This window comes from Heloderma suspectum, chromosome 2, assembly GCF_057233095.1.
Source record: "Heloderma suspectum isolate Gila_16-S chromosome 2, 16-S_ref, whole genome shotgun sequence".
NCBI classification, from domain to species: domain Eukaryota; kingdom Metazoa; phylum Chordata; class Lepidosauria; order Squamata; family Helodermatidae; genus Heloderma; species Heloderma suspectum.
In genome coordinates this window covers 27,775,152-27,787,639 of record NC_139459.1, presented here as the reverse complement: position 1 = coordinate 27,787,639, position 12,488 = coordinate 27,775,152, and the positions used below count along the sequence as shown (strand labels likewise).

Sequence of the window (12,488 nt, the reverse complement as noted above, 5' to 3'; positions counted from 1 at the left end):
AGTGGAAGGAGCAACCCATATAAGGATAGCCTCCATCCACTGCAGAAAATGAGCATATCATGATAAGTACCAACGTTCCTTTTTATACTGATGCTATAAATTCAGGAATGGCTTTCATTTTCAGTGTGACTATGTGTATTTATGGAATCTTTGTAGCAATTTGGGAACAATACAGAGACTAACATGTACATGTTACTTTTACATGGTTTCCCCAACATGTATATGAATAACAGTGTTGTAAAAAATGTGTCAGCAGTTCAGTCTTTGTTTATTTCATGCCTTATTTCAGCCTCTCAGGTGCAGTGAGTAAACATTCACTTAAGACAGAAAAGGATAAAAAAGAGTTACAAACCTGGATGAAAAGAAAACGAAAGGAAAGACTAGCTGAATATCTGCAAACACTGGCCGAACAAAGGGCAAAAGAACATAATCCATTTCATTTGAGGAAAAAAATGGTAAGCCTATTTGCACTGAATTATTAAGCCACAACAATGTACCACATTAATGTGATAAAAGAGAAATGCTGACCCGGTTCGCATATAATGGCAGCAAACCGTGGGTTAATTAACCCACAATTTACTGGGTCACGCGCTACACGTGTGCCGCTATCCCTTTAAATATGCAACCTTGGATCAGCCCAATTGAAAGTTGCTCCATAAAGTCTGAAGCCAGGCACTATGGGTTAATTATGGGTTAAACAACCCAAAGTTAGCCTGCCATTTGTTGTTAAGTTTGGGTTGTTTAACCCACGATTAATCCATAGTATCTGGGTTCAGATGTCACAAAGCAACCTCCGGTCAGGCCGATTGGAGATTTCATGTTCAAAATGGCAGCAGAACATGGCATGACAAATCGTAGATTAATTATGGTGTGTTGGGCTGTGGGATCACATGTGCAAACCACAGGTGAGAAGACTTGGGGGTGGAGTGAGAAAGTGTATGATTCCTGATCTTTTAAGCCATGTTCCATCATTCGTACTCCACCAGCCCTGAGAGTATTCTCAGAGAGGCATCCTCAGAAGCATTACCAGCACTGTGGAGTTCCTTTCTCTTTGGTACCTACCCAAACCTTGAGCCTGGGCATTTTCCTGTATCAATGCAAAGTCTTCTTTGTTTTGGCATTCAGAAGCTAGACATACAGATGGAATAGGTTGTTTTAATTAATGGACTCGATTTAAGTATATTTTATTTCCTGTTTTGAGTCTTACTATTGGAAATGGATGACTCAGACAGGCAAAAAGGGAGATGGTTGTGGTTGTTACAGTGCATAAAGGGAGGTGCAGGGATACTTCACACAGGGCCTACAGAAGGGACTAGTTCAGCCTTCCCCAACCTGCTGCCCTCTAGATGTTTTGAACTTCAACTCCCATCAACCCCAGCTTGCATAGCCAATGATCAGGAATGCTGGGAGTTTTAGTCCTGAACAGCTGGAGGGCATCAAGTTGGGGAAGGCTGGACTACTTAAGTGAGATGCAGAGAGGGCAACATTTCATAAACCAATTCAAAACTATCAGCCAAATCTGATCTGTGCCTTTAATAGTGGATTATATAAAACTAATGTGGGAAACCTACTGTCTTAAGACTGCAGTTATTCCATTTAGGGGGAAAGCAGGAGCATACATTTTCAAGGTGATAAATACAGCCCTGGGTATACTAGAGTACTTAGGCAGCAGTGACTATTGTGAAAAATACTGCTGTCTTACCAAGTCACAATGTAGTTATTTAAGAGCAATTGACTAAATATTTGGAGTGAATTGTGCCTACAGTTCATTTTTTCTGGTTGAAAGTACAGTTGTGGTACATTGTTGGCTTGGAACATTTAAAGGCAACTAGGTGCAGAGTTTCTGCTTGTCCACAACTTTCCTCTTGGGCACAGTTGCAAACCCCTAGCTCTGAAAATGTACTTGTAATAAGTGTCTAAGAAGAGTGATTAGGAGATGAAAGAGAAGATAATTTTAATATCTGTTTGCATTTCTTGTGTAGCCACTTGGATTTTCAACACGGGATATTAAATTACAGCAGAAAAAGAAAGATGAGAAAAATAAGTAAGTTTTTTCCCCAAAAAACCCATTCTAGTCTTTTAATTTTCTATTGCTCTGACTGCCAACATTAACTGTCTTAATTCTGGAGTGTTGGGTGTAAATTAATGACATTCTGTCATATAGCTTTTAGTAGCCTGCCAATATAATATGATAATCAGATTAAAGACACAATCCTATGCATGTTTAGACAGAGAAAACTCCTACAGCTCCCAGCATCCTTCAGCCAGCATGACTGGCTGAGGGATGCTGGGAGTTGTAGGACTTTTTTCTATCTAAACATGCATAGGATTGTGCCCCAAGTAATTCTTCTAGGTAAAGGTAGTTGACTTAAGGCTTGATATGACACTCCAACCCTGGTGATTTGCTAAAAAAATAGGCTTAGTGCAGAAAATGCCCATTCAGAGAGGGAAAACATTAAAAGATTTGCCAGTATTATGCTTGGGCAACGTGACTCTCAGAAGAAGAAAGGTAGGCTTTTGGTTAACTCTAGTTACCATGGGAATCAGAGAACACTGAAGAAAAGCCAACTAAAAAATAAACCAGGTAGAAGGCTTTGGAAGGTTTCTTTCTGTCAGAGATATTAGCATTCTGAACCCCCATGAAAGGAAAACGCGGAGTTACTGGGAAATAATCAGTAGAACAGTTTTAAAGTGATGAGAAAAGGGTACCTTGATTTGGATCCAGGCTTAGTCATACTTAAAGTATACCCACTGAAATCAATGGGACAAATTAGCAATAACTAACTTAAGTCTCATATATTTTAATGGGTCTGTTCAAAGTATGACTAAGTCTGATCTAACCCTTTGTGCTGCGGAAAGATGTCACATTTAAAAGGTCCAATAACTATGAATGAAATGTCTGCTCTGCTGGAGAAATGATAAAGCAAGCCTAGACAACTTAAGGCCTGTGGGTTACTTCAGTCCCCTGTCTCTGTATCTGAGCCATTGGAGGAATTCCAAATATCATTTTATTGGATTCCTTTCTCATATTTTATGAGAACATTCGAGGCCTACCCAAGCCCTGCCAAATGAAGGTGAGCAGCAAAGAAAGATCCTTCCTTACTCCCTCCTGTGCATCTTGAGGTACCTGGTGCATTAAGTATGATGAAATAAAGCCATCCTGTTCAATTACAATGCCTGTAATTGAAACAGGATCCCTGGTATTTCCAGAGAGGGTATAGGTGAATATGGTGTGTGTGTGTGTGTGAATAAGGTGAGTGCTCTGTTCTTAAAAACTCCTTTCAGCACAGTTTCACAGGTTAGTACTTGTTTTTAGTTAAATTTTTGACTTTTAGTTTGACTAAAATGAAATCTTTTCCAGAGGGGCAAAAATCTGTAATACTTAAGCCTTTTTTCTGTTTCGTATGTAAAATAGTCTATTTTTTAATTGCATCAAAGACAAACTTAGGTTTCTTTTAGTAAGCTAGAGGAAACGTCAGTAAAGAAACAGACTTCTACAATTATGTAGTAAACAATAGTTTAATAGGCATCGTGATTTTTCCCTTTAAGGGCCTTGTTATCTGAGCATTATCATCTTAGAGTCTCTGAAGCCCTCACCCTGATGCATGAGCTGTTGTCTGATACAGTGCAACTTTCTTCAAGTGAATATAATCTGTTGTCTAAAACAAGTTCATCTCATGATTTCAAGCGGCCATGTATCTCTTCTACTGGAAGGTAAAGTATTTTAAGATGTCCCTCACCTTTAATTTTGCCAGGTCAACAACAAAATCCTGTTCATGTCTACTCAGAAGTCCCAGTGAGTTCAATAGAATTTACTCCCAGAAAAATATAGTAAGATTGCACACTGAGAGGATTATCTTTTGTTTACTGCAGTGTATTATGATTCAGGATGAGTGTCCTAGCAAAGCCAGTGTGTGGTACCTTGTTGTTATTACAGCATTGCTGTCATCCCCATCAGGCTTCTCCCTCAATTGTCACTTGCCAGCAGCCATTCCATCAAGCTGTAGCAATAACCTGATGGAAGAAGTAGGAGATGGGAAGCAGGGCCATTCCATCACCTCTGCTGAAAGAAAGATCACTCCGTTGGGCTCCTCTACTGAACTGTTTCCATTCCAGCTGGTCATTATAAGAAAGAACTACTATTTAACCTTTAGAATTAGTACCTGAGTTTTCTTTTCTTTTTTTCCCCTTCCCTTCCCTTCCCTCCCCATCCCTTTTTCTTTTTGTGTTGATTCTTTTAGATTATAAGCCTGTGAGCAAGAATGTATTTTATTGATTGTATGTAAGCCGCTTGCTGGTCCATCTGGGAGAAATCCAAAATCCACAGTTGGGCAATAGCAAGTCTCAAACACAATGGTAGTGTAATGTTACAAGGTTAGACCCAGCACAGACACGTCTAGTGTTGTGAGAAGCTATTCTAGTGTGCTTTTGAATATTATTTCTGAAATAATTGCAATGATAGGGTATATCTTTCTTAGACGTTATCATGAGAGCTACCAATCTGCAAGGAACAAGGCTGCTGCTGAAGTTGGCTTGGGTCAGTCAAGATCCTTTTCCAGTCTATCCTGTGATATAACTCAGAGAAAAGGTAAGAATGGAAAGATCAGATTCTCCAGGTTGGTGTGAGGAAGGTATCCCTACAATGGGTTAACTCCCTCTATTGCCCATGAAAAGCAGGGACCGTATGGCAGAGTTTTGTGAAGTCTGCCAGTCCTAGACAGTCGCTCGTAGTTCGTTCCTGCTTTTTGCCCAGGATAGAGGGACTTTTCCGCTGTGGCACCCCAGCTGTGGAATGAGCTCCCTAAAGATGTTTGCCTGGCATCTAATTGTCTGGTTGTTCTCTTTCCGGCTCCAGGTGAAGACCTTTTTATTTGCCCAGCATTTTAGCATTCTAGACTTTTAGCTTTGTTGTTTTAAAACTGTTACTGTATTTTAAATCTCTGTGTTGCTGCTGGATTTTATTCTGGTTGTATTTTTATACTGTAGTTTTAAGCTTTTATATTTTATATTGTTTTTATGCTGTACTTTGTGGTTTTAATTTGTGTACTGCCCAGAGAGCTTTGGCTACTGGGCAATATGGAAATGTAATAAATAGACAGACAGAACTTTTATGTCTCAGGGAAGGCTAGCTAGAATGTGGGAAATTGTGTCCTTCAAGAGAATGAGTAAAGTTGCACCTAAGGGGGAAGGTGAAATGTGATTGCTTTTTAAGAGATTTAAGAGACCCCCACATTGGATAAATGCATGTTCTAGCCATGACAAAGAGGTTAAATTTCTCGATGCCCTAAACGACTGTGCCCTAGAAGAGTTGATCATGGAACCAACCAGAGGGGAGATGACCATTTAATGCTAAGTGGTGTTGCATGTGACCTAGTACCAGATGTAAATGTTGTTGAACCAATTGGAAACAGTGACCACAGTGCTATTAGATTTAATATATATTTAAGTGGAAAATTGCCAAGGAAGTCCAACATACCACATTTTACATCAAAAGAGGAAACTTCTCCAGAATGAGGGAACTGGTGAAAAAGAAGTTAAAAGGGGCAGTTGAGGGTTAAATCCCTTTGAAATGCTTGGAGTTTATTCAAAACCACAATAATAGAAGCTCAGCTAAAATGTATACCACACGTTAGGAAAGGTAGCACCAAGACTAAGAGGTCATTGGCATGGTTAACGAGGGCAGAGCCATAGCTCAGTGTGATAGAGCGTATGCTTTGCATGCGGAAGGTCCCAAGTTCAATCCCTGGCTTCTCCAGATAGGACAAGGAAGGAATCCTGCCTGAAACCCTCGAGAGCCACTGCCAGTCAATGTCGACAGTACTGGGCTAGATGGACCAATGGTCTGACTCAGTATAAGGCCCCTTCCTATGTTCCGGTGTCAAGGGAGCTATTATTGAAAAGGGGGCTTCCTCCAGAAAATGGAAGTCTGGCCCAAATGAGAAAAACAAAAGGGAGTGCAAACAGACAATAAGAGATGCTCCTCCAAATGCTTTTTTGCGTATCACTAACAACATCAAGGTCAACAATAACAAATTCTTTAAATATATCTGAAGCAGGAAACTAGCTAGGGAGGCAGTTGGACCATTGGATGACAGTGGAGTTAAAGGAGTACTAAAGGAGGATAAGAAGATTGCAGAGAAGCTGAATGGATTATTCTCATTTGTCTTCACTGCAGAAGATATAGGACAGGACCTGTGCCTGAACTGATGCTTTCAAGAAGGGAGTCTGAGGAAAATAGTGGTGACAAAAGATGACGCTCTCAACCTTAATGACAAATTGAAAGTAAATAAATCACTGGGCCCAGATAGTATCCGTCCTAGAGCTCTTAAAGAACTCAAATATGCAACATGTCCCTAAGATCAGCTTCTGTACCAGAGGACTGGAAGATGGCCAATGTAACACTAGGTGTTTTTTTTTAAAAAAACAGATCCAAGGGGGATCCAGGAACTTATAGGCCGGTTAGCTTAATGTCTGTTCCGAGTAAATTAGTTGAAGGCATTATTAAAGATAACAATAAACATATAGAAGGACAAGCTCTGCTGAAAAAGAATCAACATGGCCTCCACAAAGGTAACCCTGTCTCACTAACCTTTTAGAGTTCTTTGAGAGTGTCAGTAAACATGTAGACAGGGGTGATCCAGTAGACATTGTCTGCTTGGTCTTCCAAAGGCCTTTTGATAAAGACCCTCACCAAAGACTCCTGAGCAGATTTAGCAGTCATGGAATAAGAGGACAGATCCTCTTACGGTTCAGTAACTGGTTAAAGAACAGAAAGCAGAGAGTAGGAATAAATGGTCCATTCTCCCAATGGAGGGATGTAAATAGTGGGGTCCCACAGGGATCTGTATTGGGACCAATGCTTTTCAGCTTGTTCATAAATGATCTACACTGAGGAATGAGCAGTGAAGTGGCCAAGTTTGCGATGACACCAAATTATCTAGGGTGGTGAAAACAAAAAGGGATTGTCAAGAGCTCCAAAAAGATCTCTCCAAACTGGGAGAATGGGCATCTAAATGGCAAATGCAATTCAATGTAAGCAAGTGTAAAGTGATGCTCGTTGGCGCAAAAAATCCCAGCTTCAAGTATAACCTGATGAGATCTGAACTAGCAGTGACCTACCAAGAAAAAGATCTTGGGGTTGTGGTGGACAGCTCGATTATAATGTCGACCCAGTGTGCGGCTGCTGTAACAAAGGCAAACTCCACGTTAAGGCATAATTAGGAAAGGAATTGAGAATAAAACTGCCAATATCATACTGCCTTTATATAAATCTGTGGTGTGACCACACTTAAACTACTGTGTACAGTTCTGGTAACTGCACCTAAAAAAAGATATTGTAGAGCTGGAAAAAGTGCAGACCGCCCAGAGAGTTTTGGCTATTGGGCAGTGTAGAAATGTAATAAATAAATAAATACTTTTTCACACACCACATAGTCAAACTGTGGAATTCACTAACACAAGACATACTGATGGCCACCAATTTGGATGGCTTTAAAAGGGGGGTTAGACAAATTGCTAGAGGAGAAGGATATCAATGGCTACTAGTCCTGATGGCTATATGCTATCTCCAGTATCAGAGGTAGTAAGCCTATGTACACCAGTTGCTGGGGAACATGGGCAGGAGGGTGCTGCTTCACTTATATCCTGCTTGTGGGTTTCCCATCAACAGCTGGTTGGCCACTGTGTGAACAGAATGCTGGACTAGATGGACCCTTGGTCTGATTCAGCATGGGTCTTGTGATCTTAACCTTTGCTTCTTTCAACCATCACGGCCTTGTCATCAACAAAAAAAGACACCTCCAACCAACCCAAACCTTTCTTCACCTGGGACCAGTCATCGATACCTCAACTGGCCACATTTATCTGTCCCCAGAGACGGCAGTAAAACTCAAGCAAGAGGTGGAACAACTCAGTCACAGAAGAACTGCAGACCTGATGGAACTTGCTCACCTTTTAGGTCTGATGATAGCCTGCCTAGGCATAGTCCCTTGGGCATACCTACATTCTTGCCCTGTATGATGACTGCTTCTCCTCTTTCAGACACAGATCATGCTGAAAGAGCATAATCTCATATACCTTCCTCACCAAGTCAAAGACTTGTTTCTATGGCGACAACATTCCCAGAACCTGCAACACAAAATTCTATTCCACAAGCCTCAGAAGATTATACTGACCACAGATACCAGCCTGGAGGGTTGGGTATGCATTGCCACCATCAGGTCACCCAAAGCCACTGGTAGGACTCAGAAAAAGGACATAGCATCAGTTGGCTCAAACTCAGCAGTTCATCAAGGATCCTCCACAAGGAGGCACAATCAGTGCTTCTCTGCGCTGAACAAAACCTAATCTACATTTCAGCCCAGCACATCTAGAACAAGCAAAACCACACAGCGAACTACCTCACCAGGCAGCAACTAGATCTGGAGGTATGGCGCCTGCACCTTTCCATCTTCCAAGTTATACAGACACGCTCTGGACCACTAGTGATGGACTTGTTTGCCTCACGCCACAACCACAATCTTCCCTGGTACCTTTCAAGATTCTGCTGCTACGGAGCAGAGAATATGGATGGTCTAAACAAGTAATGGCCCAGGGAAAGCCTTTATGCCTTTCTGCCACTATTGGCCAGGGTGCGCAGAAAGATTCAGACAGAGCAAGCAACAGTCAATCTAATTGCACCCTTCTGGCCCAGAAGACCACAATTTACAAAAATGCTACATATTGCTCAGGAAGAACCCTGGTTTTTTCCAAGGCAACTCAACCTCCTCTTCCCAGGGACCGGTTTTCTACCTGGACCCAAGATGGCTTCATCTACCCACCTGGAAGTTGAGCAGTCTACCTACATAAGCTTAGGATACCGAGACACAGTAAACAGCACCCTCCTAGCATCTTCTAAGTACTCTACTATGCATATATACAAGACCACCTGGAACTGCCATTACCAGATTGTGCAGATGAAAAACCATTGACATCCAGTCTGCAGGTATCCAAGAGCCCCTGCCATTCCTCCAAAGAGGCCTCTACATGGGTCTCAAACCAGCCACGACTATGGTAACAGAGCTTGGCCATCTCCTCTGTCCTATCAAAACCAGGCTGTCCACCTCTCAGTTCCCATCCTCACCTCAAGCGCTTCCTCATGGGAGTTGCTATGTTACCTCCACCTACCATTCACAGATTCCCAACTCGGAGTCTCTAAACCGTTCTGTCTGCACTCACAAAACTGCCATTTGAGCCTCTCAAGACTATTCCAGTCAGGCTCTTATCTCAAAAAGTATTGTTTTTAATGGCCTTTACATCAGCATGAAGAGTGTCAAGAGCTCTAAGCCCTTTCAGTATGGAAGGGCTTGATAACCTTTCAGAAGGAGACGGTCACCCTCAGACCTGACCCTACCTTCATTCCTAAAGTCAGTACCTTGTTTCATAAGAACTCATCTTCCTTCTGCCCTCACCCCTTGGAGAAGGGCTAGCGGGACACATGCAGAGCTATCAAAGACTACCTAAAATGCACACAGTCCTTCTGCAAATTTGACTCCCTTTTTGTTTCCATTTCATCCCACAGCCATGGGTAAGAAAGTTTCCAGATCCACACTAGCCAGGTGGCTCAGAGCATGTATTTTTTTTATGCCTACAAGACTTCATGCCGTCCTAAACCTTTAAAGGTCATGGCACTCTCCACCAGATCAGCAGCAATCTCAGCGCCCCTTTTCATCAGCGCCTCAGTAGCAGAAATATGAAAGGCTGTGACTTGGGATCTATACCAGGCATTATAAGATAGACACACATCTGCAGATGCCTCCTTCAGCAGGAGGGTTCTCCAGCAGGTAGTTAGTTCTCAGTAGACATGGTACTTACAAGTTCTCCCACCCTAATTGGCACTTTGCTTTAGCAGATCCCTTCATAGGGATCCCTTCATAGGGATGCCTTCCTCACACCAACCTGGAGAATGGAACGTTGGTGCTTACTGAGAAGCTTCTTTCTGGATTGATGTGCAGAGGCATCCCAGCCACACCCCAAACTTTTTGATTCCTGAGTCTATTGTCCACCATGATCACCTGCCTCTGCATCTTCCAGGTCAGGCCTTCACCTTGGGATCTGATTTCCTTTATTTTATATATTTGTCCTCCCTGGAAAGTTTTCTCCTCTGTGGATCTTTATACTGGGGAATTTTTTTCCTGATCTCTGTTACTGAGCTGTAGCCATGGACAGAACTGGGAGGGAGGAGTCTAGGACTGTCAGACTACACAAAACTCTGTCATGTGGCCCCTGCTTTTCCTGGGCAATAGAGAACGATAATGCATTGTAGAGATGCCTTCCACGCACCAACCCAGAAGGAACTGTCTTGGTAAGTACCAATGGTCCATTTTGCAGTAGCAGTCATTATTAGATTTGCAATACAATTACAAGGAGCATGTTTAGATTGTAAGCCTGAGGACACGGACTATCTAGGGATTCTTGTTTTGGATTGATCTGTAAGCCACTCAGAACTTTTTTGGCTGAAGGGCAGGGGAAAAATGCTTTAAATAAATAAAATGGTTAGGATGGAATGTAACATCACAGCCTGCTGGGGGTGTTTGGGGGACTGTAAGCATAAATACCAGCAGGGTGGGTCAGTGCTACCATGCTGGAGGTAGACACCATCATTAGTTCACACTGAACTGTATTGGGATTATATTATTCTGCTTTTTACTTCCTGGTCCATTATGTAAAATGAGTAGTTTTGCTGTATTTTCTGCTTAAGGCCGAATATGCCAAGCTCCTTACAGAAGAATGGAATCAGAATCCTGTCAAAGGGAGAAACGAGGGAAAAGCAGCAGAAGCTACAAGCACTGGTCAAGTAGCAGTCTTGACTTAAGAAGTCAAGGTTTGTAATTGGACAAATTCCAGTGCTGTTCACCGGTTCTCATCTGCGTTGTTCTTCTGGATGCCTCTGTGTTTATGTTGGATGCTGTAATTTTCACTGAATGCCGAGGCATTCGGGAGGAAAACTTTTTTGTCCCATCATAAGCTAAAGAGTCAAAAAGACACAGGATAGGCTAGTGGGGTAATTAGCAAAGCCTGTACTAAGAGGCTTTACCTAAGGTTTTGACTGCTTGGGTTTGAGCACTTTCCAGAGCTTGGTTAAACAAGGTCAGGGTCTGGGCAGTTTTTCCCCCCACAAATCTTGGCATCATCACTGAAGTCTGCCCACTGTTTGAGAGGGCTTTAAAAATCCATGTTGGGTGTACTTGGTTAGCTCAGTGCAAGTAGTAATTGTAATCCAAAACTTGCAGTAACAATAGGTTTACATTGAAAAGTATTTTCTGTTGTTGTCGTTCAGTCGTGTCCGACTCTTTGTGACCCCATGGACCATAGCACGCCAGGCCTTCCTGTCCTCCGCTCTCTCCCGGAGTGTGCTCAAGTCCATATTCATTGCATCGGTGATGCTATCTAGCCATCTCATCCTCTGCCGTCCCCTTCTCCTTTTGCCTTCAATCTTTCCCAGCATCAGGGTCTTTTCCAGGGACTTTTCTCTTCGCATTAGGTGGCCAAAATATTGGAGCTTCAGCTTCAGTATCTGTCCTTCCAATGAGCACTCAGGGTTGATTTCCTTTAGGATTGACTGATTTGACCTCCTTGCAGTCCAGGGGACTCGTAAGAGTCTTCTCCAGCACCACAGTTCGAAAGCATCGATTCTTTGGCGCTCAGCCTTCCTTATAGTCCAGCTCTCACAGCCATACGTTACTACTGGGAAAACCATAGCTTTGATTATACGAATCTTTGTCGGCAAGGTGATGTCTCTGCTTCTTACTATGCTGTCTAGGTTTGCCATAGCTTTCCTCCCAAGGAGCAAGCGTCTTTTAATTTCATGGCTACAGTCACCGTCTGCCGTGATCTTGGAGCCCAAGAAAGTAAAATCTGTCACTGCTTCCATTTCTTCCCCTTCTGTATGCCAGGAAGTGATGGGGCCAGATGCCATGATCTTCGTTTTTTTAATGTTGAGTTTCAAACCAGCTTTTGCACTCTCCATTTTCACCCTCAACAAGAGGCTCTTTAGATCTTCTTCGCTTTCTGCCATTAGGGTGGTATCGTCTGCGTATCTGAGGTTGTTGATAATTCTCCCGGCAATCTTAATTCCGACCTGTGATTCATCCAACCCGGCGTTTCTCATGATGTACTCTGCATATAAATTAAATAAGCAGGGCGACAATATACAGCCTTGTCGTACTCCTTTCCCAATTTTGAACCAATCGGTTGCTCCATGTCCGGTTCTTACTGTTGCTTCTTGACCCTCGTACAGGTTTCTCAGGAGACAGGTAAGGTGGTCTGGTACTCTCATCTCTTTAAGAACTTGCCACAGTTTGTTGTGATCCACACAATCAAAGGCTTTAGCGTAGTCAATGAAGCAGAAATAGATGTTTTTCTGGAATTCTCTTGCTTTCTACACGATCCAGCAAATGTTGGCGATTTGATCTCTAGTTCCTCTGCCTCTTCAAAACCCCGCTTGTACT

General features: G+C 42.5%; 1 protein-coding gene across 16 annotated transcripts in view; it reads left to right on the top strand.

Annotated features, from left to right (window-relative positions):
* CPLANE1 (ciliogenesis and planar polarity effector complex subunit 1) overlaps positions 1-12,488 on the top strand; it is a 112,138-nt gene that overhangs the window by 90,025 nt on the left and 9,625 nt on the right. For 12 of the 16 annotated variants that reach the window (XM_084833070.1, XM_084833077.1, XM_084833068.1 and 9 more), the window contains 5 exons: positions 290-455; positions 1,983-2,044; positions 3,550-3,714; positions 4,479-4,588; positions 10,739-10,861. In XM_084833070.1, the coding sequence (XP_084689196.1) occupies positions 290-455; positions 1,983-2,044; positions 3,550-3,714; positions 4,479-4,588; positions 10,739-10,861 (626 nt within the window). Of the gene's footprint in view, positions 1-289; positions 456-1,982; positions 2,045-3,549; positions 3,715-4,462; positions 4,589-10,738; positions 10,862-12,488 lie in introns of those variants that run through there. The other 4 variants (XM_084833072.1, XR_014787574.1, XM_084833079.1 and 1 more) reach the window with 4 other exon arrangements.